Source organism: Leucopleurus acutus (assembly GCF_964270905.1).
Source record: "Leucopleurus acutus genome assembly, chromosome: 10".
NCBI lineage: Eukaryota > Metazoa > Chordata > Mammalia > Artiodactyla > Delphinidae > Leucopleurus > Leucopleurus acutus.
Window position 1 is genome coordinate 36,722,185 of NC_139153.1, and position 25,315 is coordinate 36,747,499.

Sequence of the window (25,315 nt, forward strand, 5' to 3'; positions counted from 1 at the left end):
CTCCCTGGGCCTGGTCTGAGGAGGGCCACACCCTATGAGGGAATGGCACAGCCCCAGTGTCCAGCTCTGTTGTGCTGACCTGCTGGGGGCCGGTGGGGATACATTCGGCGTGCACGTGGCAGCCCCCGTGGTGGATGAGACAGCCATTAACTTCTGGGGGAAAAGACATTGGGATGAGGGCTGGCCCTAGGCAGCCCCTCCATTCATCTGTCTGTTGAGGTGCTCATCCCCTACTCTCTCAGCACCCTCAGGCTCACACCTGTGTGTGCCCCTCAGCCCTTCCTAGTCTCACTCATGCCACTGAAACCACACCCCTCGTGGCAGACCCCAGCCTCACCCTGGCACAGCTCCCCATCACCCGTGTAGCCATCCAGGCAGGTGCATGTCCGCTGACCAGGTGCCACATTGGTGCAGTTGGCGTGGGGGGAGCAGCCCCCATGGTCATGGGCACAAGGGTCCACCACTAGGGGTAGATGATCCCAGAGTTGTGAGCAGTGGGCATGGGACAGAGTGGGGACAGGGGAGGAGGGCATGAGAGAAAGGAAAAGGTCGGAGGGAGGGGTAAGACCCAAGAGGTGACAGGGATAGAGACTGGACCTAAAGGGCATGGAAAGGGCTCTGTGGGGAAATCCACCCCCAAATTTCAGGGGCCTCGGGGCATTGGTGTGCCTGGACCTGCACAGTAGATGCCGTCGCCCGAGTACCCCGCGGCACAGACACAGGCAGGGGCTGCAGCCAAGTCCTGGACGCAGCTGGGAGGGATGGCAACAGCTTAGTCTATGTCTGCCCAGCCCCTGCCCTGACCCTAGCCCCCCCCCCCAATCTTGCCCACATGCCCCAGGCTGAGCTCACTCACTTGGCATTGGGGTCACACTTCTGTGGGCACTGAGGGCCAGTGATTTCTGGGGGGTAGGAGGATGGTTCTGATCATGCTGACCCAGGAACAGCCTCCCCAGGAGTCACCCGCCTCTCCCCCTTGGGGCCACTCCTCACTCTGGTCACAGCGGAGGCCCTGCCAACCCACGTTACAGACACAGCTTCCGTCCCCTCGGAGCCCCTCCTGGCACAGCCCGTGGGCACAGTCACACACTGGGAGCGGAACGAGGCAAGACAGAAGTTACCCAGTGCCTGTTCTGTCCTTGCTGCGGCATCTCCATGACCGCTGTCCTTGGCCGCCTTTCCCACCATTCCTGCCCGCCCCCGGGGCCTCACCTCCAGTGCAGTTGGGCCCGTAGCGGCCCAGCTCACACATCTCACAGGCCGTTCCGTGGAAGCCCTCGTGGCAGCGGCACTCCCCACTGCCCAGGAGCCTGTCCTGACACTGCCCGTGGCCCGAGCACACACCACCCAGACCCCCCGGGCACGGCTCACACAGTGTGCCGAAGAAGCCAGGGCAGCAGTCAGGCACCTGTGGGAGGGGGCACAAGGAGAGGCCCGGCACAGGCCAGGACAGACGTCAGGGGGCAGGGAAACGGTGGGGGTCGGGGGAAGGGCATCTCGGGGCCACAGAGCCACAGAACAAAGCAAGTCAGACCCAGAGAAATGGAGACTGCCTTCTACAAGCCTCTCCATGGCAGGGGTGAGGAAACGGACTCCACGGAGAGGGGCAGAGCTCGCCCCATTGCTGCCCCCAGGGCTTGGTTGCTGGTGTCAGTTCTAGGCTGAGCCTCTTTCTCTCTCTCCCCATCCCCACTCCCTGGAGGCACAGCTACAGAGACAAACACTGGCCCCTCTGACCTCAGACCTCTCTCCCCCTTCCGCCAGGCCTTTGCTTCCCTGGCTTCGTCATTCCTAGCCCTGCCTCTGCCTTTGAAGCCTAATCCCAGCTCCTGCCCCGGGCCCCCACTCCCACCTCCTCCTCTCTGGTCAAAGGCTTGGGGCTGGGGGTTGCTTCAGGGCAAACCTGGATCTTCTTGGCACACGTGTAAGAACAGCCCCGGGAGAAGGAGTAGCCAGACCGGTAGACACAGCTCTTCTTGGGGGTGTCCTGGAAATAAGGACAGGCAGGAGGACTCAGGCAGTGGCTTAGGTAGGGGCAAGGCAGTGAATGGGGAGACAGACAGATTACAGGTGTCAGTGGGTGAGACAGGTAAGCAGGATAGCAAAAGGGTCAAGGAAGGACCACGACAGATAGACCTGAGGAGGAGAAGGTAGGCAGGACTGGCAGCCCGAGGGTCACTGGCCTCAGGTTGCCAGTCTGAGTGAGGCCTCCTCTGGGCAGACCTGGACCCAGGCCTCCTGGCCTCTGGCAGGAGAGCCAAGCGGCCCACGCTGCTCCAGGTTCCCATGCCTGGGTGAGCAGAGCTGGGCCCGGGGAGCTCGGACACCTTGGGCACAGTGAGAGCTTGTGAAGCAGGGACGGAATGTGCTGGGCCCTGCCTCACCTCCAGCTGGTAGCCTTGAGTGCAGCGGAATTTCCGGGTGCAATTTACACATTTCTCCTGAAGGGAAGGAGGGCAGAGTGTCAGGCAGTCCCGAGGCGGGGGCTCCAAACCCACCTTCCCTCCTCTGGGGCGGGCTAACAGCTCTCCCCCCCCGCCCGACCAAGTGTCCCTCCCGCCAGCCAGGCCAGCCAGAGCCTCCAGCTCTTGACCGCCCCTCTGCGCTCCCCAGGCCCCAGCCTCTTACCCGCAGGGCCTCTGCGTGGCTATGCAGGCAGCGGCTTGAGCCCACAGTCAGGACCCCGGACAGGCCAAACAGTGAGCGGCCAGGGGCCTCCAGCACAGGGCCTTCCAGTGGCACATGGTTCACCTCGGGCTGGGGGTTAGGGCAGGAGGCTGAACACCCCCCACCCCATCCCCACCCTCCCCTCAGGGGCTGCAGGCCACGGAGGCGCTCCAGGGCTGGGGTATCTCTGTGGACTGGGGGTCTCCCAGGATGGGAAGTCTCTGGACCAGAGGCTGAGGTGCCCAGGTGGGGGAACTCCAAAGAAAAGGGGTGTTCAAGAGCAGGGTGCCCGGGGCAGGGCCTCCTGTGCTCCCCCACCCCACCACCAACCTGGCCGCTATGGTTGTAGAAGACAAGCCAGTGCGTGGGGCCCAGGAGGGAGTTGCGGTGTCCGCCCCTGCGCAGGGCCTCTGTGGAAAGCGCCTCCCCCAGGATCACATGGTGTCGCACTACGTCCAAGTCCTGGAGGGGGAAGGAGAGGCTCAGGGGCTCCAGGACTCCAGAGTGCCCGGGACGGTGCGTCCCGCCCGCTGTGTCCTTGTCGTGGGATGGGAGGCTCACCCACCCCCCTCAGTGGCCCCTGTCCCGGTGATCTCACCAGGCCGCTGCTGTTGGCCTGGGCCTCCAGAGAGTGGTTGGTTGGCACGAAGATGGTGTAGGCGGTGGCAGCCTCAATCTGGGGTACCAGCCTGTGGCGCTAGGGGCGGGTGCAGGCATCAGGGGTGGGCCTTCTTGCCCTCAATCCTGACCCTGGGGGAGGGTGCCCCCATCCAGGACTCCCCACTCCTGCCGCCCTTACCTGCAGCAGCTCCCGGAAGAGGCGGAAGGCAGGCACTGAGTCCAGCTGCTGCAGCAACCCCTGCCCCCCCAGCACATCCCCTCTCGGAGGCAGTAAGACCTGGCACGGAGCATGGGAGCTGGTCAGTACATCCTTGCCTCTTGGCATGACTAGAAGGTTCCCTGCACACACCCCCCTCCAGCCATACCTGACTGAGGACATGTAGGACACCATTGGTGGCAAGGAGGTCAGCCACGTCCACGCTGGCATTCTGCACCCAGACCCTCTGGAAGGCAGCAGGCAGAGCTCAGGGAGACACAGGTAGACACTTAAGAGTGCGTGTAGCACCAACAGAGAGGCTGCTGGGCACAAGGCACCCAACCTGGCCTGGACATCCTCAGACTCAGGACCTACCAGATGGGCACACAGACCCTCACCAGGGCCCATACATGAGGGGGCCAGGTGTGCACATGCAGACAAAGATGAACAGACAAGCCCTGGCAGGGCAGTCACTCTGGCCCAAAGACACCACCCAGCAGCAAATGTGTTCTGAGCACATCCTCTGAGCTCAGCCCTGGGCCGGGCAAGGGGACCCAATCGCATCATCGGGGACCCTGGGCTGGGAAGCCTATAGCCACTCGAGGCCCCCCTTCCCTGTATGGTCCCCTCTTCTGCCCAAAGTTCACCACGTACCCCACTGATGTTGTGAATCTCCCAGCGTGCGGTGGGGCTCAGGGTGGCTATACTCTGCCCGTCCAGCCGGGCCAGCTCCTCCTCAGACAGGGCGCCCTGGAGAAAATGGGCCCTGAGAGGGCACAGTTCAGGGGGGCCATGGAACCGGGTTAGTGTAACCTACAGAGACCCCTGGAACCGGGCTCCACCCCGAAGTGTGGACACATGCCAGGTTGAGGACCTTTGGGGAGGGGCTGGGTCTCACACAAAAGCCCCCTCCCGGAGCCCAGCCGTGGCAGCCCACCTGACCAGTTGCGGTAGCATCCTCGGCTGCAGCCAGAAGGCCTGGTCCTCAGGGCTCAGCCTACGGATGGCAGACTCCGAGGGCACCAGGGCTGTGACTCGGCTGTCAGCAGGAAGAGTGATGCCGGCCCCCTGTGTACATGGTGTGGGGGGGGACAGGGGGAGTGATGCAGGCAGCCACCACCTGAGATCACTTCCCCCAGCCTCCAGGCCTGCCCCCCACCTCCAGCTCTTGAGCTGTTATGTGGCCTCCTGGATCTGAGTCCCCAAGCCCAGCATTCCATCCGATCCTACCTTGATCCACTGGTAGAAGATGGAGAAGTGGGCATTTGCCTCCAGCTCCTGAGGGGAGGGAAAAAGCTGAAGTCACCAGTCTAGGGATAGACTTGAGCCCCCGCCCTCCATGACCCTGAGTGCGGCCCCACCCCCGGATTACACAAGAGGACTCCTCCCCAAGCACAGGAAACCACTCACCTGGAAGATGTCTCCGTAGCAGCTGAAGCCATCACCCCCGTAGCCAGGGGGGCATGTGCAGACCCGCTGACCTCCTCCCACTGCCCGGCAGGTGGCCTGGGGTTGGAGGGCAGAGAGACATGGCCTCCACTCAGCACCCATAGGGCAAGCTGGACAGCACCCACCCTCCATCTCTCCGCTCACTCTGGCCCATCCTCCTGCTGTCCTCCTGTCCCGCTACCCATCCCTACCATCTGTCTCTCCCTCTATCCAGTCTGTATTCAAGCTGCTCCTTTGGTGTGCCCGGCCCTGCTCTCCAAGCCAGTAAGCATGTGACGTGAGCTACCCCAACCCATCCTGGCAGATGGGTCAAGGAAGTCCAGGGCTGTGGGAGCATCAGGGAGGCCCCGGACCTCCAGGCGAGGCCTGAGCTGAGGGCAGGAGGAGCTAGCCAGGCCGAAGGTGTGGCGCTGGGAGCACGGGACAAGGGTGGTGAGGGCAGGGGCTGGGATCTTTATAAGGAGGGTGAAAGCTCTGTCCCGTGGGCAAGCAGGTGACAGGGTTTGGATTTCAGGTTGAGAAAGATCCCAATCCTGACCAGAGACAGGGACACTGCTGCGGCCAAGGCCTACCCCTGAAGCCTCCCCTGGGCCTGGAGCCCTCTCACCCCCTCACCAGATCATGGCAGCCACCGTTGCCTGCCCGGCAGGGGTCAATGGGACTGCACACGTAGCCGTCCCCCGCGAATCCCAGCTTGCAGGTGCACTGGCTCTGGAGAGGTTGGGGAGCAGAGAGCCTCATCTCACCAGAAGCATGAAACCCTTTCCTCCTCCACAGCTCAGCTCCCGATGGGCACTCTCCCCTGGGGTGGTCTGCTCAGACCCCAGAGGAGCTTTTCCCAGCCCCACCCTTGGAGGTCCATGTTCTAGATGCAGAGGTTGAGGCCCTGAGGGGAGACTGGCTCTCAGGAAGAATCTGAGGAAGTGATGGCATTGGCAGGGGGGCATCCAGGAGCCTCGGGGCCTCTTTGCTCTCAGGCCTGGGCCCAGCCAGGCTGTTGATGTCTGCAGTGTGTGATGAGTGGGCAGGTTTCACCAAGACCAGCCCCAGGGATGGCCGCTCGGATCCCCCTCCAACCCCGCCACTCTGCTTGGCTGCTCTGATCCTTCCCGCTAAATGCCAGTGTCCTTGGGCTTGTCCACACCTCAGCTGAGTGACTAGTAAGACTCTCCGGATCTCAGTTGCCCTTCTTTGCACGATGGGGGCATCTGCAACTGCTTATTCCACCCTCAGTTCTGAACTTTAAAGCTCCTGATGGAGTTCGCAGCTCCAGCTCTCAGGCCCATCTGAGTGTCACTGCTGAGGTCCCACGGCTGGTGGTCCAGACAATCATGGGGCAGGAGTCAGGGAGCCCCACGGATCCCTGCATAAGCCTGGGCCACACAGAGGCTGACCCTGAAGCAGCCAGGCCTGGCCTCCCAACTTGCATATTAGATTCTTCAACGCCAGCCAGTCCTCGGGCTCACCAGGCCTGACGTGCTTCACGTGGAAGATTCCAGATTCTGAGATCCTGTGACTGGAGTCTGAGACTCCAAAATTCCAAGAGCTGGATTTCCATGAGTCTAAAAATTTGGGGATGTCACTCTCTTTGGGCAGCTGTCTCTTCTTGCTTTGCTCAATACTGAATTCCTAAATCTAGAACAGCAACTAGCATGGAACAAGTGCCTGGTGACATGTGGGAAACCAGTGAGTGGGTGAATGAGCTAACTATCAGAAGGCAATGGCCCCAGTGGCCCGTAAGAGCAGAGAACTCATTGATTCTCAGTTATGAGAGTCCTCATCCCTGAGACACAGGAGCCACAGTCTTCTGACTTGGAAAAAATGCTGCCTTAGACCGGCACTCGAACACGCCTTCCTTTAAAACTACTGCAACCTTCGCATTGCTTCCAGCACCCGTCCACTGCTTCCAGATTGTACAACTCAACATTTCAGAACTGGATTCTCATTTGTGTCTGAGGTTTGAGACCCTGAGCTTGAGTTCTTAGACACTGCTAGAGTCAGATGGGCTAGGGGGAAGAGTCTCCCAGGATGGAGACCCCCACCCTGCTCTCTCGAGGCCGGCCAAGCCTCACCTGCCCGGGTCCCACATAGCTGCAGAGGGCGTCAGCATGGCAGCCACCTCGTACATCCAGCTCGCACTCGTCGATGGCCACGCAGACACGACCGTCCCCACTCCAGCCCTTGTGGCACATGCAGTGGTGGGTGCCTGGGGCCCCAGGGACACACTCAGCCTGTGAGAGCCACGGATAAATGACTCAGGGCTGCAGGGTGGCAGGCTGAGGGCAAGGGAGTCCCACCTCGAGCCCGTGGGTCAGGACTTCAAGGAAAGGGCCAGACTCACATTCTCCGAGCATCCGCCACGGTCTGGGCGAGAGCAGGGGTTGCTGGGTGTGCAGGAGAAGCCGTCACCCTCAAAGCCATCGAGGCAGAGACACCTGGGGGTGGGAGATGGTGAATGAGGAGCCTCCAGTAAGCCTCTGAAAGCTGTGAGCAAACTGACAAGTGCAGTCACAGACGCAGCAGAGAGGAAGCGCACGTCCTCACCTGGCAACATCCCCCTGGTTAACGCAGCGGGCATGCGGGTGGCACTGCTGGGCCTGTTCTGTGGGCCCACAGATCCCTGTGGACTCGTTGCAGAAGCGGCCACTGAAGCCCGGGGCACATGTGCCACGCTGGCACACCCCCCCACTGCCCGGACGGTTGTCACATAGACCGTGGACACAGCCGCAGTCTGCAGGGAGGAGATGGAGCAGGGAAACTGAGGCTGAGGCAGGGCTGGCTGGGAGCCAGGATGCAGTTGGGCAATGCTGGGAATGGGGCAGCCAGAATAGATTTGACTGCAGGGTCAAAATCAGGTCATCCCAGACTCGGGAGGGAGGAAGAAATGAGAGCGGGGCATTCATTGCTTTCAGTCACCCTATTCTAGCTGCCCTGCTCCCAACACCACCATCGGAAAGTTCTTCTGTATGTCTGACCTAAATCCTGCATGCTGTAGGTTAAACTGTGGCTCTCTTCCAGGCATGGGTAAAAGAGACATCTACTCTTGTGTTTCCAAAACCTTCTCCATAACCTCTGGACTGAATCCTTCTTCCTGAGGTTCTATTTCCCTTCTTGGGAGTCCCCAGCCCCACTTCCAAGCGACCCTTTTTCTCCCTGGCAGGTGGCCTAGGCCAGGATCACCCACCTTGCCGGCACTGGTCTCCATGCTTGTTTGGGTTGGAGCAGATGTGGCAGGCGATGCCCTTGTAGTCTGGGAAGCAGAGGCAGGCCCCACTGCCCTGGACCCCATCACTGCACTGGGGGTAGGCAGGAGGCAAGAGCAGTCACGGGGAGGGGATCATCCACATTCTCTTCCCTAACATCCCTTCTCTCCACAGGCTGTGAGCTCCTGCTCCCCCTAGAAGACCTCCTGCTGGAAGAGACCTTCCAACTCACTGATGCTGCCAAAGAACTAGCCCCTAAAAGGCACCTGGCCCTGGAAGCTTCATGGGTGACTTCTGCTTAACCTAGAAACACATAACTCCTGTGCTCCTCCACAGCCAGGTGCTAAAGCAATCGTGATATTACAAAATGGCAAAAATACAACACACACAAAAAACTACTGACAAATAGCCCTTATGAAAATAGATGTAACAATCTAAGTAATTGATTCTAATTAAAATAAACATAATTTGGTCCAACTTCCACTGCCTCGATGTGAAGAACCCAATACCAGAGAGAGGCAGGCTTTGCTCAGACATACAGCCAGTCACCGGCCAACTCAGAAAGGAGCCCCTATCTCCCCCACCCCTCACTCCAGGGCAGGAGGGGACTCACGTTGCCTTTGCCATAGCAGGGGTTGGAGAAGCCCCCAGGACACTGCACACAGTCAGGCCCAAAAAACCCTTTGCAGCAGCCAGGTTTCTATAAGAGAGAACACATCTGAAGGTCCATCAGGAGCCACGTCGACCCCCTGGCCCAGGTTGCTTCTGCTCCCTGGTGCCATGTCTAGAGCAAGGGGGTGGGCGAGGCCCCTCTGTGACACCTTTTCCACCATTAGGATGCAGCACAGCCTCTGAGGATGGCAGACCACCCAGCCCCAACCTGGGGGCTCCAGAGGAGAAGCAAGTGCCCCAGATCCCTAGGGAGCAAGTGCCCCATGCCCAGGCTCACCAGGATGGTCTGATTGCAGTAGTGGGCGCAGCCCTTCTTCAGGACGTTCAGCCCAGTAGGGTCATGGATGTAGACACACTCCTCAGGGGAGATGTCCTGGGTGGGCCGTGCCAGGCTGGTCAGCAGGCAGGGGTCTTGGGCCGGCCCCCTTCACCAGGCAGCCCTGGTCAAGGGACCTTGGCCCCCTGGGCCCGGCACCTCCCCTGTCAGTGGGGCTGAGCCTCCAGGTCCAGCTGAGCCTCCCAGCCCCACTTCCCCACCCTGACCCAGGGCAGAAACCTCACGGGGCAGTCAGGAGTCAGCCCTGAGAGCTGGGCCAAGGGATGCTCACCAGCTTCACGCTGTTGGGGGGGCAAATGCTGGTGTTCAGGGCTTGGCAGTCCACACAGGAGCCCTGGGCAGGGTAGGGGGAGGAAGGGAGAAGGGTTAGTCATGGTTTATTTATTTAGCAAACCCTAAGAAAGAGGCAGTCAGCCAAGGCCTGAGGTATGAGAAAGAGTCACCACAGGAGGGCCAGAGGATGGTGTTCCAGGCAGAGGGAAGAGCAAGGGCAAAGGCCCCGCGGCGGCAGAGCTCAGTGTGAGAGCATCACAGATTTGGGCAGGGAGGCTGGGAATAGGGCTGTAGATGCGTGAGTGACGGCAAAGGGACCATCAGGAGGACTGCTGAGGGCTGGGTGTGGGGCGTCCAGGTGAAAACTGCGGCCTGCGCCCGAGCCCCAAAGCCACCCACTCATTTGAGGAGAACTAGAAAACAGTACCTCTCCCTTGGAAGATGACCCCGACCCAAGCAGCGCTGGGGTCCCGTGCGCTTACCGCCACGACCTTGTGCTGCTCTTCGTTGCAAAGCTTGGGCAGGATGGGCAGGATGGTCGGGGGCAGCAGGATGCCTTCCAGCATGTGGATGACGCCGTTGGCAGCCAGCACGTCCACTCTCCGTAGGGGTACCCCCTCAGGTCCCAGCAGGATGCGCCCCTGTGGTGGAGCCCAGCATGCATCCTTGGCCCAGTCCCCGCCCCTGCACTCAGCACACTGTCAGAAGCCCAGCCTGCCAGCCACCTCTTCACCCGCTCCCCGGCAACATCTCTTGCTCTGGCAGAACCACTGCAGCCTCTGCACCCTGACCCACATGGTTTCTGTCACGTGGAGCCCCTCCCCCTGCCCATGCGCTCACTCTCCTCCTCTTTGGAACCCTCCCAGCTTGTTGGGCCCCAGGAGAGGGATTTGATCTGTGCCTGCTCCCACGTGACCCTCCACCAGGGCATGACCACCGCAGGGCTCGGAGCATGAAGCCGGGTCCGAAACAGGCTTGACACCTGGCTGGTCATCACCAGCCCCTCCACCGGTCCATCCCTGGTGCTCATGGAGCTCACCTCCTCCGAGATATTCACAGCCAGGACCTGATTTGCCATGGTGAGGACCCGGCCCTTGGAGATGAGCTTCTCAACAGTCAGCTGGGGTGGAGAAGAGAGTGGCCTTAGGCCAGGCACTAGCCACACCTTGGGGCCACACCCAGTCCTGCCCAGGTGACTCGCAGCTACCACCTTGGTCCCCAGGCTCTCCTCTGTCCTGTAGAGTCCAGATGGGCGGGGAGGGGAGAAGGGGCCCCCCGGAAGACCGGAATCTGCAGACAAACCCTCTGACAGCCCACTGGCAGGTGTAAGCCAGCCACTCTCCCAGAGGACCTCTCACCTGGCCGTGGCTATAGACATGGTACCTCACCAGCTCCTGCAGTTTGGAGAGACCCTGGCAGGAAAGAGAGGGCTTGGATGCTAGAGGCTCTGAGCCTGTATCCCTGGCCCCTTCTCCCCGACAAGCTTACCGCTGTGAAGAGGTAGACCAGGCGGCCGTCCCGCAAGCCATCCACTGCCTCATTGCTGGGGGCAAAGACTGTGAAGGGCCCAGGGCCATCCAGGAAGGAGGGCAGCCCACAGTTCTGCGGCGGTGAGAAGGAGTCTCAGGGGGTTCTGTGGCCAACCCTTACCTCTAAATCCTGCCTGGGCCCTGCTGCCCTTGGTCTGCAGGGAACACCCACCAAAAGTAAGTGGGTGACATTGGCAATGGGTTCATGCTACCACAGAGCCTCAGGATTCTGATGGGCAGGTTCCAGGATCGGGGTGTGGGCAAAGGCCCGTCCTACTCCAGAAGCCCAGATCACTGTGGGGCAGATTCTGGGTAGTGAGGGGTCCTGGGACAAAAGATCAGATGGGCGAGGACCTTTTGCCCAGACTCACCTCCAGGATGGTTTCAAACCGGGTGAAGGCCTCAGTGGAGGCAAGGATCTGGCCGATTGTCCTCTGTAGGAAGGGATGAGCATGAGGGCCCCAGAGGGGAAGGAGCTCTGCTCCAGCCCTGCCCAGAACTGCCCCGCCCCCCTCTCCGAACTCAGTGCGGGTCAGAGGCCACGCAGGGGCACAGGGCGGTGGGAGGGGAAGGCACTAGCTTACCTTGGGGTCCTCCGGGAGCTCTGGTGGGGGCTGCCACCGCAGGGCAGTGACCACGTGGAAGATGCCATTGGCTGCTGGGTAGTTGGCCTTGTGGATGGTGAATGTCTGCTGGGGCTGGTCTTTGTACTTGTAGGTGTATTTCTGCTGAGACATGAGACCTCTGGCTCAGACTCCAAACACCCACTCCTTGTCCTGAGGCTCTATCCCACGTCCACACCTTTTCCCGGGCTGTTTCCCACCTATGACTCCTCTGGTCCCCGGGCTGAGGTCCCTGCTTACCCTGAAGCGGCCGAAAGTGACCGTGATCTCCTGTCCAGCCAGTGTCCACCACCTGCGTGTAGGCTGGGTCCCTGACTCCTCCAGCATGTGCTGCCCTGCGATGATGTGCTGTCTGCAGAGCTGCTGGGCAAGGGATGCCTGTGGGCACAAGGGGACAGGGGTGCTGAGTGGGCCCAGGGCAGGGCAGGCAGTCCTCTTCAGGGACCGTTGCCCAAGCAACGGAGGGGACAGGAGGCCTCCCAGGCCTCAGACCCCTAGAGTGTGCACTGGGGACACTCTCAGGGCCCTGAAGCCTAGGGCAGGGTCCAGGGAGGAGGCCCAGTCCTCAATAGGCAGGGGCTCACGTTCATGGTCCTAGAGGATATGGATGGTGCCAGCACGGTGAATGGGCCCGATGTGCTGAGGATCTCCCGGCAGCCCTGGTCTGGGGGCAGGAGAGGGTGTATCAGAATGGGTCTGGGAGGCCCTCAGCCATCAGTCCTGGGTTTTGGAGAGTTGAGGTTGGGGGGGGGGCGGCGGCGTTGGGTCTAGATCTAGGGTAAATGGGGACATCAGGATCTGGGGGGGTAGCTCCCACCTCCATCATGCACCCCACCACAGTCCATTCTCTGCTTCCACAGCTCTTGGGCAGAGAAATAAGGCATCTCTGGAGAGTCTGCCAAAGATGCTGGGTGCAAGGGGCGGGGTCTCAGGCGAGTGACGGGGGTCACACACCCAGCATGGCAAAGGCGACTCTCAGCCGCAGTAACGTCATGCTCGTCTGGCTGGCCTTCTGCACCTCGTGGAGTAGGTGTCCGTAGCAGGCACGCCCATCTCCCACCTCGCCGTCCTTGCACACACAGCTGGGGGCATGGGTAGAACTGGTCAGGGCGGGGGCGTGGCCAGGTCCCCCTCCTGGCCCTCACCCACCAACCCCACAGAGCCCTTGAGGTGCACACGGGCACAGACTTGCCCCTGCCAAGCCCACCCTCTCTGCTCTGGCCCTGGTGCCCAGCCCAAGGCGCCTGTGCTCACCTGGTCTTTCCATCAGGGGTCACCTGGCAGGTGGCTGACCGGTCACAGGAGTAGGGGAAGCAGTAGGCAAAGCAGCCCGCGGAGGCATTGCGGTTGGTGCTGACCAGGCCTGGCTTACATGAGCAGGAAGCCTGGCCCACCCGGGAGGGGAGGGAGGACGACACCACATCCGTGAGAACCGTGGCATCTGCCACACCCACAGAGCTCTGCTGGGTCCTCACAGCCACCGGCCCAGAAGCGGGTTGTCATGCTCTTCCCATTTAACAAATGGGGCAGCTTAGGCTCCTAGGAGGCCCACGATTGTCCCACAGCCCATGCGAGCTGGGGGACCGCAGGGCAGGCCCAGCCCAGGGCCCCAGCTCACCTGGCCTGGCCTCTTGTACAGACATAAGGTGGAGTTGCTGGGGCAGCCGCCGTTGTTGGTGGTGCATGGGTCCTGGGGCAGACACACCGTTCCGTCCCCATGGTAGTTTTCAGGGCAGCGACACTGTGCCTGCCCCCTGGGGCTCACGGAGCACTGGGCAACTGGGGAGCAGGGTGACGGCTGGCAGGGGTCAGGGGCTGCCGGGGCAGTGGAAAGAGCCCAAGTGAGACGAGCACCCAGGAGGCCCATCTCCTCCACAGCCTCTATCCAGGCTGGCCCAGGGATGGGGTGGACAGGCTGATCTAGACCTTGGGGACAGGCCCTATTTCCCTCCCTCAGGGAGAGTTCTCCCTCCCTGTAAAAGGCCAGATCGTACTTGCTGGTTTAAAAGGATGCTCACCCTGAGCTGGGGCTCCTAGCCTCTAGATCCCAGACTTACCTAGGCACTCGCCGCCCTGCTGGGTGTGGCCAGGCAGGCAGCTGCAGGTAGGGGTCTCTGCAGAGCACTGGGAGTTCTGAGGACAGTTCAGGGCCTGGCAGACCGGGAGCTCTGAGTGGAGAAAGGAGAGTTATCACAGCAGCTCAAAGTCCCAGGTTGGGAAGGAACACAGGAGCGAAGATGCTATGCCAAATTTGCTGTGTGACCCTGGCCAGGGCCCCATCCTCTCTGGGCCTCTGGGCAGTGAAGGTTTCAGATGACACCCCCTCCCCCAAGAGAGGCTGCAGGCAGAGGTCCTGCTGAGGCTCAGGCCCCATCCTTCACCCAGTCAGCCTTTCCTGCTCTGGCCACTAAAGACTGGCTACCCCAGCAGCTGCTCACCTTGGTCACAGTGGGGTCCAGTGAATCCAGCAAAGCACAGGCAGCTTCCATCCCCGAGTGGCCCATGGCGGCACACGCCATGCACACAGCTGCAGACTGGGAGGGATACACACGGACAGGTGGGACCCCAGCCTCAGCCAGGGGCACACAGGGACGTCGAGTCCCTGCCCTCTGCATCTCCAGAACTCAGCTCCAGCAGGCACAACCTCAAAAATACAGAATTGTGGTGCAGGACCAGAGGGGCGGTGGGAGCCCAGGCAGGCACCTGTGCTAGCTAGGAGGTTCAGGGAAGGCTTCCTGGAGGAGGCCTTCAAGCACAGCAATGTGCAGGGGCTAGAGGTGTGATAAAGCAAAGCTCATGTTCCTAGAAGGGATGTGTGAGGCTGAGCAGCTGGGAGGGAGTCTGGTAGGGGCTGGCTGTAGGGACCAGGTCCCCACTGGCCCCCAAGTGGACATCGGCCCCGCCCCCTGCCTGGCCAGCACTCACCTGACTGGCAGTCAGGGCCGAAGCGGTTGGGGTCTCTACACTCCTGGCAGGCTGAGCCACTGAAGTTTTCCTGGCAGAGGGAGGCACTAAGTCAGTGCAGCCCCTCCACTGCCCCCACCCCAGCCCCACCAGGCCCTTACCTGGCACACGCAGGTCCCGTTCCTGTCTATGCCATCCAGGCAGGTCCCGTGGCTGTTGCATGGGGTCTCAGCACCCCCAGGGCACTCTGTGGACCCCACCCCCCCCCACAGAACTCAGCTCTGCCCCAAGAACTCTCAATTTACCTGACCCCAGCAGCTCTGGGCAGTCCCAGACTTGGTCCCTCCCCTGGGGCAGCCAGAGCCAAGAGGCCCAGCTGTCCATTAAATGAGCCAGTTGAAGGGGAAGGCAAGTGGGTTGAGGCATGAGGAGCAAGGCTGGGACCCTCCCCCATACCATAGCACTGGGACCCCCAGTAGCCAGGGCAGCAGGCCTTCTGCACCACGTCCTTCGAGCACTCCACGCTGCAGCCGCTCACAGACAACAAAGAGTCCCCCAGCTGGACCTCGTATCTGGGGACCAAGGATGGGCAGGGTGATGGGAGGGGCTCCCCCAGCAGCCTCCAGCCCAGCCTCCCCACACTGGGTTCTGTTACTCTTGGTCCCCCGACCCCTTCCCGCCTGGCCCTGAGCTGAACACAGGGCCTGGTCCATAGTAGATGCTCAATAAACAGCACTTGCCCTGCATTCTTACTCCTTCCTCCCTGCTTATCTCTGTCCCAATGGAGGGGCCAACAGACATGTGGATGAATGAGTCCCTGCCCTCAATCCCCAGGCCTGCCAGGCCCTCCTGGTCCCCTGCCATCCCACAGGATACCCCTGGAAGCAAGCAAGGGTGGAGTGGGGGTCCGCACCGGCAGTCCTGTGAGATCTTCTCCGGGAACTCCCGAAGCCAGCCCGAGGGACACACCCGCTTCTTGATGGCAGGGCACGGGGTGCAGGGTATGTGAGTGACAAACCTGGTCTTCATGTCGCAGCGTCTGGACTGTACCTGGGCATGGGGAGGGTTTGGAGTGAGGGACCTGAACCCTGCACACAGCCCTGACCCTTGATGGCAGCGAGGCCTAGCACCCCTCTCCAGGCCCTGGTTTCCCATCTGTTCATTGGGGAGGCAGTGAGAACAGGGAAGGCCCTGAGTCTGGGGGAAACCGGCCTGTCACAGGCTGTCCCTGCCACAGTGTGTCTCTATGTCCACAGCCATACACCTCTGCCCGGGGGCCTGGAGGCACACCCAGAAGCCTCAGAGTCTCCGCCTTCTGACACAGAGCATCTGGCCCTCTTGTTCCACCCTGGGTGATTCAAAGGAGGAAACTGAACCCCAGGAGGGTGGCCCTCGCCTGTAGCCACCCAGGAACTTTAACCTAGACTCTCAAGCTAGTGCTCATTCACCCCTTTCATTTAAACATAAACACTAAATGACAAGCTGACACTGTTGGGGAGGAGAACACGGTTGACGCCATCCTCCATCCCCTGGGCACAGGCAGGATGAGAGCTTCAGCCATGCGCCATGGGGCTGGCCCTCCAGTTGTCACTCTGCTCTGAGCACGTCCCCACCTCACTCCCAAATGACCCCCTCGGCCAGCCCAGGGCCCTCTCTGGTGCCCTGCGGTCAGAGACCCAGCAGCCAGCCCCATGCCCGAGGCCAGCCCGTGTGAGCAGGCGTGTGGGAGGGGGTCTGAGTTTGGGCCAAGCAGTCACATTCCCTGAGCCCTGGTCCAGGCCTGGCCCACAGCCCCACACGCCAGCCGGGACCCAGGGGTCCACTGCCCATCACTGGATGGGCAGTGCTGGGAGTGAGAGAACTGAGAAGACCCAGGCTGGAGGCCCAGGTGGCTTCCTGGGGAGGTGACAATTGAGTTGGGACCTGAAGGATGCATGAAAATTGGTCAGGGTCACTGCTCCTAGCAGAGGGGACAGGAGAGGCAAAAGTCACGAAGTGGGAAGAAGCAAACGGCCATGTGTGATGAGGCAGAGACACACAGAGACAGGCAGAGAGGAGGCTGGAGAGGGGCTGGGGCCAGGCCAGACCAGTGAGGGGAGGTGGAGTCCGGAGCAGACCCAGGACTCGTTTATGTTTTAAATGGCCCCTCTGGCTGCTGCATGGAGAACAGAGGTGGGGGCAGGAGAAGAGATGGTCACCTGAGAGCCAAGAAAGCCCTGGGCCTGCAGTCCACTCGCTGGCCTGTCACAGCTCCCCCAAGTCCACCATCAGTGGGGCTACCATTATGGCAACAAAGTCCCAATAACCTACAGCACTGGCCCTGGAGAAATGGAAGCTAAACTCTTGGTTGTCAGTGGGAGAAAAGACCACAGCAAAGTGCATTTTGATGAGGAGAGCTTTCAGGGGCTTGGGGCATGGCCTGGAGAAGCTGAGAAGTTCTCATCTTAAAGAGTGCTGAAATGTATAACTGATTCACTTTGTTATAAAGCAGAAACTAACACACCATTGTAAAGCAATTATACCCCAATAAAGATGTTAAAAAAAAAAGAAAAAAAAAAGTGCTGAACACAATGTGCTCCAAAAGGGAGTAAACCCAGAACATCTCTTTCCTAGAACACATCACAGATGTGTGGCTCTCAAAGCCAGAGAAAAGGAGAAATAGTGCCTCAATACTTTCTGGTGTACATGAAGGTCCCAGGGCCTCTCCCAGCTGCTGTGATTTGGCCTTTTCCGCTCCTGCCTCTGTGGTCTGCAAAGAGGGAAGTTGCTGTGGGCGGCCTCAGCCCGAGCTGTGGGGCTGGATGTTGTGGTCTCATTCCCCAGCCTGAGGCTCGGTCTTTGCTGAGCCAGGGAGCGACTAGGAAGTTGGGTAATTTCAGGGCCAGGCAGCTGCTGGCTCAGGGCAAAGGCTCTGCAGGTGGTGGGCTCCCCTGAGGGCCACCTGGCCAGCCAGACACAGCTGCCAGCATCAGCGCAATGGCCCAGGGACCAGTTCTCAGAGCAGCCCTGGATAAGGGCTCAGGGGCAGTGAGAGAGCACTGTCCTCACTCTTGGGCAGAGGGGGCGGTCCTGTCAAGTGGGGGGTGAGTCACAAGCACGGGAGGAAGCTGGAGCCTTGTGGCTGGTGGTGGGGTGGACACTCATTCACGAGCTGTTGCATCTGTAACTGTGTGATGGATGGATAAACCAGCGGACAAGTCACACTTCTCTCTGGGACCTCACCGGAAGTGGGCATGCAGGCCCCCTCTGCCTGGTGGCGCGGAAGGAGCATCAGCCCCAGCCGACAATCTCGCCACTGGTCCCGTTGGGTGGAGTGAGGCTGGATTCCAGCCGAGTGCTGAATCAGATTCCCTTCTTCCCTAGGGCACCTCGGGACCCGTCTGAGCCAGGCGGGTGCTGCTCCCCTCCCTGTCCTAATCCAGAACTGATTTTGCAATGTTTGCATCCCATAGAGACACTGCTGGGGAAGTTGAGGAGACACGAGGTGCTAGCCTGTTGTGAGAAGGTGGAAGAAGTTCCCTCAAGCTGGGGTCCAGGGCCCAGAACCCAAACTCCCTCAGATGGGAAGGGACCTCCCAAACTACTTCCCCCTGCCCAAGATCAATGCTCCTCTCCCTTCAAACCCCAGCTTGAGACCACAGGCTTCACCTGCACCAGCATACACCTAGCAGGGGAGGCACTTGTGAAAGACTTGAATAGACAGGTGCTAAGCCCCCTCCTCCAGGAAGCCTTCTCTGCCTCTACTGCCTGAACCTTCCTGTGTTTGAGTTCTGCTCCTCACTAGCTATGTGACCCAGAAGTCATCCCTTCCCCTTAGAGCCTTGGTTTCCTAATGTTTACAGTGGATCTCGTGCTACACAAGGTGCCGGTAGTGCTGAGGGACTGAGGGTGAGTGAGAGGCCAGCGTCGCTGCGTCCCTGACAAGAACCCCCAGGGCCCTCTTCCCTGGCCCAGGAGGTCTGAGCCCCAGCCCCAGAAGGCAGACTTAGAGGTGGTCTGTGACAAGGAAAAACTCCCAGGCTGAGGCCCCTCATAGACCCCTGTCACAAGAACATAAGGAGGTGGCCTTCGAAATTCCCTTGCACTGTACACATGGGGAAACTGAGGCAGGGAGGGAGCAGGAACCACCTGCAGGGCTCAGCACAGCCTGAAACCCTTGGCTCTTCCACCATCACTGTCACTTTTTCAACCTCAGATCTGCCCGTTCCCAACCCTGACTTGGCCCTGAAGCTGGTGAGGCCCCTCACCAGACCACAAGGCCGACGAGAGCAAGCCCCAGGGTAGCACAGGGCCTGGGTGCCTGTCCTGGCTCTGCCTGGCAGTGGGATCCTGAGCAAGTCCTTTTCCTCTCGGGACCTCAGTCTGCCTGTTAGTGATTTGGGGACACTAGCAGCTGCCCCAAGAGAACTTGGCCTCACAGGAGAGGGTCCTTCACCTGGAGGCAGGCCCCAGCCAGGTGACTCTGTCTCGAGGCCTAGGGTGGGAGGCTCTCACAGAAACTCCAGTTGGGAAAATGTCCCTACTATAGGGCTTGGGTGGATCTGCAGACAGGCATCCCAAAGGGCGCTTGTGCATGTGGACCTGACAGCCACACACTGGGACCGTCGGCTCCTCCCTCATGGCCAGATGGGGAACCGCAGATGGCGGTCTGGAGTTGGACCAACCTGTCTCTATCATCCTTGGGTTTTGGCTTCCTCAAGCGGAGAATAACAGGGCCCACTGCTCAGGGGCTGGGATGGCTTGAGGGGATGATGCTGGGTGTGCCCAGGGCTGTGCACTTGAACAGCAGCTCTTAGGCTTGAGGGCATTATTGTTGGCTGCTGTTTGCCCAGAGGGACTGGGGGTGAGTAGACCTCATTCTGCCTCTGGGCACACACACATGCACACACACCCAGCACGCCTACACATGGTCCACGTGAGCCTCTCAGTTTGTCAGCCCTGCGAGGGTTGGGGGTGATCACATCTCCCATCCCCAAGCCAGGGCCACAGAGACACCGGGCCTCAGTCCGGGCAGGGGGATGGGCCCGGCTCTGTATACCCTACCCTCAGGCTGGGGAGACCTGGGACGGCTGCCCACACCCCCCGGCTGGCTAGCCGGACACAGAGGGGCAGGCTGACACATCCCTGCCACCCCAAGCAGCGAGACACAGACCTCAGCCTGGGGAGGTGGGCACAAGAGCCCAGCCCTCTGTCCAGCTCAGAGAAGGTCAGACAAGAACCAGCTGCCCTGTGTGTCCCCAGCCCCGTGCCTGATCCATGAGTGCTCCCTCCCTGCTCCTACCACTGGCTGGGAGGGCCTGGATGTCATGTCCCCCACGGCCGGCTCACACTCACCTTCTGCCCCCCGATGAAGCTGAAGCCTGCCAGGCAGAGGACCAGGAGGCAGAGCAGGAGGTGGTCCCGGGGCCCTGCCATGGCCGGTGGTGGCTGGCGGGCACGCTGTCCAGGACAGAACTGGGGCAGCCGGCGTGGAGAATGAGCTCTAGGAGGCAGGCACAGGGCGGGCAGGCAGGACAGGGAGGGCGGGCGCTTTAAAAGCAGCCGGGAGGCCCCGCCAGCTCACCCCCACAGGAACCCGCCAGGATTTCCTCCTGCGTATCAGCAGCCTGCAGGCGGAAGGGAAGGTGCTGGCCACTGACCCCTGCATGGACGCCTGGGCCCAGCTTGGGGCTTCCTGGCCCGGGACCCTCCTCCTGGCGTCAGCCTCCAAGCCCACCATTAGCCACAAGCCTGGGGTGTTTCAGAGATTGTGAAGCACACTCAGGAGCAGATGCAAACAACTCCCCAACCCCAAGTACCTGCAAGCCCAGCATGTTTCATTCAGAAGCTCTGGGGGGTTCTGGTGCCTGGGGGAGAGGGCAGCCTCTGAATCAGGTTCGTCTGCCTCTACCTTTCCAGCTGCTGAGGGCACGTGCAGGCCTCCGACTCCCTGCTAAGTGGACAGTCATCAGGCTGCTCCCCCGCACCTGCCCTGCTCGGCCTCCACTGCCCAGGATCCCCATCCCCCATGTGTCCCTGCGCCGCCCTTCTCGCCCAGAGAGGCCTCCCTGCTGCCAGTAGCCCTCCCTTCCCAATGCATTCTCCACTCAGCCCTGAGGCTTGCCCCCTGTGCCCCGCATCCCTGTCCACAGCAGGCCAGCCTCTCTGACCCAGCTGCCTGCTCTCCACACCCCCAACTCTGTTCCACCACAGGCTTTTCTACTCCATAACCACAGAGCGAGCTCCCTGGGTGCTGCCGTTACCCCAGATCCTCACAGGACTCACCACAAGGTTCAGCCTCAGGTCAAAGGTCTCCCGCCTTCACCTCCTCGTAGCACTGGCCACTAGCTGACACTAGTTTATTTTCTGTCCCCCACTGGAATGCCAGCTATGGGAGAGCAGGGAAGGGGCCAGGCTGGTTCACGCGTGGATGCTCACTTCAGATTTGTGGGCTGAATGAATGCAGGCACTTTTATTATCCTGTTACTGGTGGGGAAACGGAGGCTCAAAGGGGCTAGGGAATTTGTCTAAGATCACTCAGCTAACCAGTGTGAAGATCCAACCCCAGGTCTGCTGCCTGTGGGGCGCCCTTCCCCCCACTACATTGCACGGACTCCCCCCATTAGGTCCTGTCCTCACGGACCCAGGCTGGGGTCGGCTGCTAACTGTTGGGCTGTGGGACCTGGGAACAGCAGTCTAGGTGGTAAGGCCTATGCATGGTGGACCCTGCCTCTGGTCTATAAATCCCCATTTATGTATGACATAACCGATGGAGACAGGCAGGTGGCCCATCTGTACGGGCTTTTGATAAAGGTCTGGTTGGGGGCAGTCCCTCCCCCATCAGCTGAGGGGCCATGGGGCTGGTCTTTGAGATCTGGCTGGGGGGAGGTGAATGCAGAGACCCTCCCCTCCCCTTGGTGGCTCCTCCCATCCACCACAGCCTTCCTGATGGTGATGGGTCCTCCAGGCACGGATCCCCACTCTGCTGGCACGAAGGGAAAAATGAGGAGAAGCAGGCCTGGGAACCCGGCTGGCCCCTCCCCCATCCCCAATACTGCTGGACCAAAACAGTCCTGCAGCCTTAGGGCCGAAGGCTCCTGACTGGCCAGGATGAGAGAAAGTAAGTGGGCCTCAGGGGCCCTGCTATGGGGTAGAAATGGGTTGAGGAGGGACTGGGCACAGGGGCTGGCTCCCAAAGAAATCCCACGTCCTACCTCAGCAGAGCTCCCTGAAGCAATCATCTCTCAGGACATGAACCCAGACACGGACGGCACAGAGCCCTCCTCCCCACTATCCACCACTGGGGCCACCTCCTCTGCAGGCCATGCTGGTGAGACCCCTAGACCCCACAGAGTAAGCCGTCCCAGACGCCAGGCCTAACCCTCGCAACAGGTCGGGTGTGACATTCCTGACCTGAGGGCTGGCAGGGCAGCAGCCGGTGTGCCAGGGGCACCTGAGGAGCTTCATTCCTCTCACTTGCCCTGAGGCTCCTGCTTTAGCCACAGCCCAGCACGGCCCTGTCCAAAGAGGCCCTCTCACTTCCCCTGTCCCAGGCTCCACAGACACCCATCCAGCATCTGACCCTGGGAGAGCAGCTCCCTTTGCCCTTCACAGGCTCCTCCCCTCTTCCTTTACCCCAAGACCTTCTTGCATCTCTAGGCACCCTCTCCCCCTCAGGCCAACCACGCCCTGAACCAATGCCCTGCTGGGACCCCAGTGGCCCTTGAAATAAAAGACCCAGACTGTGTCAAACTTGGCTTTACTGGAATAGAGAAAATAGGCAACAGGAATCACACTTGGTGCTGGCAGCTCTAGGTCCCCTGCTCCCAGCCCTCTCAGCCCCAAGGCCTGGGGGACTCCTGCCCCCATGGGGCTCTCCCACTTGTCTGGACCGGGAGAGGCCTCCCCTTTGGAAAACTGCATGGAGCGGGAGCTTTCAATGTGCATTTCTCTGCCAGCTTCATAATTAGCAGCAAGTGCCCACAATGACAGCAACAGCAACAAGACTGAACTTAACATCTCGGGAAAGGACGCGTAAAAGAGTAAACCAGACCCACGGCGCCACATGTTAACAACGGTCCCACGAAAGAAGACACGAAACTGGTGTGCCTGGCCACGCGGCACCAGGGGCACGCAGCAGATCCGCGGGAGGCTGAGAACCAACTGAACACACATGTTCACATTCTCTGGGAGGACAATCAACCAAAGGTACCGAAAGAGAAGAGAAAACATTTTAAAAAAGCAAAGAAAGCCTGCTTCCCGGCCCTGAGTGGACACCAGGCCAGACACGGCGGGTGGCAAGGGCCAGCTACTACCCGGGCTAGCCAGTGAGCTCCACGGGCAGCTCCCGGCCACAAAGGGCCTCCCACTGGCGGGCCAACAGCGAGATGAGCTTCTCTCGGCTCTCAGCGCTGGGGACAAACACCTGCCACTGGACCTCACGGCCCTGGCCGCCTCTAGCTGGGCCACCTGGCACCTCCCCAAAGTGGTCCAGGGTGACGCTGCCCATGAGGTCGTGGCCCTGCACGTCGTCAAAGACCAGGGTGAGGGCCTGTGGGTATGTCTGGTAGCCCATGAGCACGCGGTCCAGGTCCCGGATGCGGCGGCCGTCGTCCAGCCGGTACCGGTCCCTCTGTGGCGGCTCTTTGGCAAACTCGGGCAGCGGGTAGTGGACGAAGTCCTCGTCCAGGAGGAAGATCTCGGCGCTGGTGAGCAGGAGCGTTTTGGGGCGCAACATGCCCCTGCAGCGCCCAGATAGTGGTGTGCCCACCTGGAAGGCCTGCACATACAGCAGGATGCTGAGGGATGGCGCCTTCTCTGGGTCAGCCACCTTCTGGGCCACAGTGAATGTCAGGTCCCCAACCTCCTCCTCACTGGGGTAGGTGAACTTGACACGGCTTGAGTGGATCAGCTCATAGTTCTCCATCTTCCCTGCAGAGAGAGACGCCACCGGGGCTGCAGCCTGGAACTGGCCTGTGGTGGTTCACCAGCAGCCCCAAGCCACCCAGAGACAGCAGCATGAGTCACGTGTCTGTCAGAAGTGGGAGAGAGCACTCCAAGCCCCCACCCTCAGGCAGAGACCCTCAGGCCAGCAGCTCAGAGAAGAGCAGACACTGAGATGCTGAACGGTTGTGGATTTGCCGGGCCAGAGACTCTGCCATGGAAAAGCCATGGAAAACCCTAGCTGACTAAGCAGAAAAAGAGAGAGAGAGAGAGAGAGAGAGAGAGAGAGAGAGAGAGAGAGAGAGAGAGAGAGAGAGAGAGCTAGAAGCAGAGAGGGTGCTGCGGCACAGAGAGGTTGTTCCAGGGCCTGCTGCAGCCCTTGGGGTTGGCGAGGAGACCCGAGCTGGGTGGGGATACCTGTGGTCTTGTTTCCAAACTCAGAGTAGAAGTCTTTGTCGACAGGCTCAGGTGAGGGCGTGCGTTCCAGCAAGGAGAGCACGGCCATGAGGTGCTGGAGGAAGCAGTGTGTCAGGTAGCTGTCCCGTGTCAAGCATGTAACCACCTGTGCCGGAGAGGAGCCTGCGGGAGAAGGGGCCGGGCACGGTTGCAGGCTGCTACTCCCCCCAGCCCCATCCCCACCCCTGGAGCCGTCTCTAGTCTCTAGCAGGTTAGCCTGGACCTGAGGACCACAGAGCCAGGGTCAGGAGGACCCACTTGAGGAAGCATCACGGGGCCTGGGGAGACGGCCATTTCTCAGGCCGGAAGGGCTGTAACATTTTTCTGGAAGGGGATACAGAGGCATTAGGGAAAGAGCTTAGCTTTCTCTCTTCAGGAAGTATGAGTCAGAAACATCCTGCCCGTGAGCCCAGGGCCCACTCTGCCCGCCCACCCAGCACTTTGCCGCCTCTGTCCCCAGCCTCTCGCTCCAAGTCCTGAGGGGTGAGTTCTGCCCTCTCAGCAGTTCCTGAAGCTGCTTCCTCCCGCTCCGGTGAACTGGCTTTTGAGCAGATAAACTCTGCCTGCGATAATGCACCCACATATGAAGGTGGAAGCCCACTGGTGACACTGGCCTTCACCCAAAATAGGACAAAAGCACAGTGGCCACTCACCCGTCAGCCGGAAATACTGGTCAAAGAGTCCAACGTTGACTACATGCAGGTCGCTGAGTTTTAAAACAAAGCACTGAGAGATGTGGAAGGGACTGTTGTTGTAGTCGGCGTTTTTCTGATGCCAGAAATCTGTGGCAGACAGAAAGGGCGCGAACATGGTGGTGGGCGTGCTGGGTGAGCACAAGGTTCCCAGGTGTGCAGCTGCGTGGAGCAGGAACGGGCCCCCTTGATGGCCTGGCCCACTGAGGCCTGGCAAGGAGCCCCCGCCACCTCTGAGCACACATGGCCTCGGGGAAACGTGTTTTACAGTCTGAGCCTTGCCTGGTACGCTGGAGACACCAGGAGCCCTAGGACAGGGCACTGGCTAAGGCACCCACCAAGGCCCCAAGGGGCAGAGGCTGCCCAACACCCCCCCAGCACTCACAGGGCCTTACTGGGCGCTTTCACGCCTGGCCTCGCATCCCATGTGACAGCTCCAGGAGGAAAGTGCTGTCATCACCCCCCTTCCTCAGAAAAGAGATTCTTGGCCCAGTGCAGCCAAATCGCTGCTGCCTGACGTGGCACAGGGGCTCTAGAGACAGAACCCCGCCCATCCCCTCAGGCCCCAGTGCCCACCCTGCAGCGGCTCCGAGAAGTAGCGGCGGAGGCCATCGTGCAGCACAAAGTACACGGCCTTGGTGGAGAGCAGCACGCAGGCGGTCACCTCTAGCCCCGGGGTCTGGTAGAACACCACTGACGACCACAGGAGGTGCCGCAGCTCCTCGTTTTCCACCTGGACACAGAGGGGCCGGGTTGGGGCCTGCAGGAGAG

The 25,315-nt window shown here is 60.6% G+C and overlaps 2 protein-coding genes across 5 annotated transcripts in view; both read right to left on the reverse strand.

The window, feature by feature from the left end:
- Nucleotides 1–19,934, reverse strand: part of STAB1 (stabilin 1) — a 26,899-nt gene extending 6,965 nt beyond the window's left edge. For all 3 annotated transcript variants that reach the window (XM_082848742.1, XM_082848743.1, XM_082848744.1), the window contains exons 1-43: nt 19,809–19,934; nt 15,388–15,524; nt 14,931–15,046; nt 14,636–14,721; nt 14,496–14,565; nt 14,009–14,104; nt 13,628–13,738; nt 13,189–13,385; nt 12,825–12,955; nt 12,525–12,652; nt 12,155–12,234; nt 11,811–11,948; nt 11,532–11,672; nt 11,319–11,381; nt 10,907–11,020; nt 10,777–10,830; nt 10,458–10,538; nt 9,901–10,059; nt 9,417–9,479; nt 9,086–9,181; nt 8,750–8,836; nt 8,118–8,229; nt 7,478–7,664; nt 7,275–7,368; nt 7,006–7,164; nt 5,549–5,644; nt 4,895–4,990; nt 4,715–4,762; nt 4,422–4,552; nt 4,139–4,250; nt 3,654–3,731; nt 3,467–3,565; nt 3,266–3,364; nt 2,998–3,129; nt 2,629–2,757; nt 2,385–2,441; nt 1,904–1,987; nt 1,213–1,408; nt 994–1,089; nt 857–902; nt 676–752; nt 338–463; nt 80–153 (exon numbers count right to left, since the gene is read on the reverse strand). In XM_082848742.1, the coding sequence (XP_082704868.1) occupies nt 80–153; nt 338–463; nt 676–752; nt 857–902; nt 994–1,089; nt 1,213–1,408; nt 1,904–1,987; nt 2,385–2,441; nt 2,629–2,757; nt 2,998–3,129; nt 3,266–3,364; nt 3,467–3,565; nt 3,654–3,731; nt 4,139–4,250; nt 4,422–4,552; nt 4,715–4,762; nt 4,895–4,990; nt 5,549–5,644; nt 7,006–7,164; nt 7,275–7,368; nt 7,478–7,664; nt 8,118–8,229; nt 8,750–8,836; nt 9,086–9,181; nt 9,417–9,479; nt 9,901–10,059; nt 10,458–10,538; nt 10,777–10,830; nt 10,907–11,020; nt 11,319–11,381; nt 11,532–11,672; nt 11,811–11,948; nt 12,155–12,234; nt 12,525–12,652; nt 12,825–12,955; nt 13,189–13,385; nt 13,628–13,738; nt 14,009–14,104; nt 14,496–14,565; nt 14,636–14,721; nt 14,931–15,046; nt 15,388–15,524; nt 19,809–19,889 (4,557 nt within the window). In that variant the 5' untranslated portion in view covers nt 19,890–19,934. The remainder of the gene's footprint in view (nt 1–79; nt 154–337; nt 464–675; nt 753–856; nt 903–993; nt 1,090–1,212; nt 1,409–1,903; nt 1,988–2,384; nt 2,442–2,628; nt 2,758–2,997; nt 3,130–3,265; nt 3,365–3,466; nt 3,566–3,653; nt 3,732–4,138; nt 4,251–4,421; nt 4,553–4,714; nt 4,763–4,894; nt 4,991–5,548; nt 5,645–7,005; nt 7,165–7,274; nt 7,369–7,477; nt 7,665–8,117; nt 8,230–8,749; nt 8,837–9,085; nt 9,182–9,416; nt 9,480–9,900; nt 10,060–10,457; nt 10,539–10,776; nt 10,831–10,906; nt 11,021–11,318; nt 11,382–11,531; nt 11,673–11,810; nt 11,949–12,154; nt 12,235–12,524; nt 12,653–12,824; nt 12,956–13,188; nt 13,386–13,627; nt 13,739–14,008; nt 14,105–14,495; nt 14,566–14,635; nt 14,722–14,930; nt 15,047–15,387; nt 15,525–19,808) is intronic.
- A 2,287-nt stretch (nt 19,935–22,221) lies between these two features.
- NISCH (nischarin) overlaps nt 22,222–25,315 on the reverse strand; it is a 42,474-nt gene continuing 39,380 nt past the window's right edge. For both annotated transcript variants that reach the window (XM_082848527.1, XM_082848526.1), the window contains exons 18-21: nt 25,121–25,277; nt 24,506–24,634; nt 23,814–23,975; nt 22,222–23,384 (exon numbers count right to left, since the gene is read on the reverse strand). In XM_082848527.1, coding sequence (XP_082704653.1) covers nt 22,774–23,384; nt 23,814–23,975; nt 24,506–24,634; nt 25,121–25,277 — 1,059 coding nt within the window. In that variant the 3' untranslated portion in view covers nt 22,222–22,773. The remainder of the gene's footprint in view (nt 23,385–23,813; nt 23,976–24,505; nt 24,635–25,120; nt 25,278–25,315) is intronic.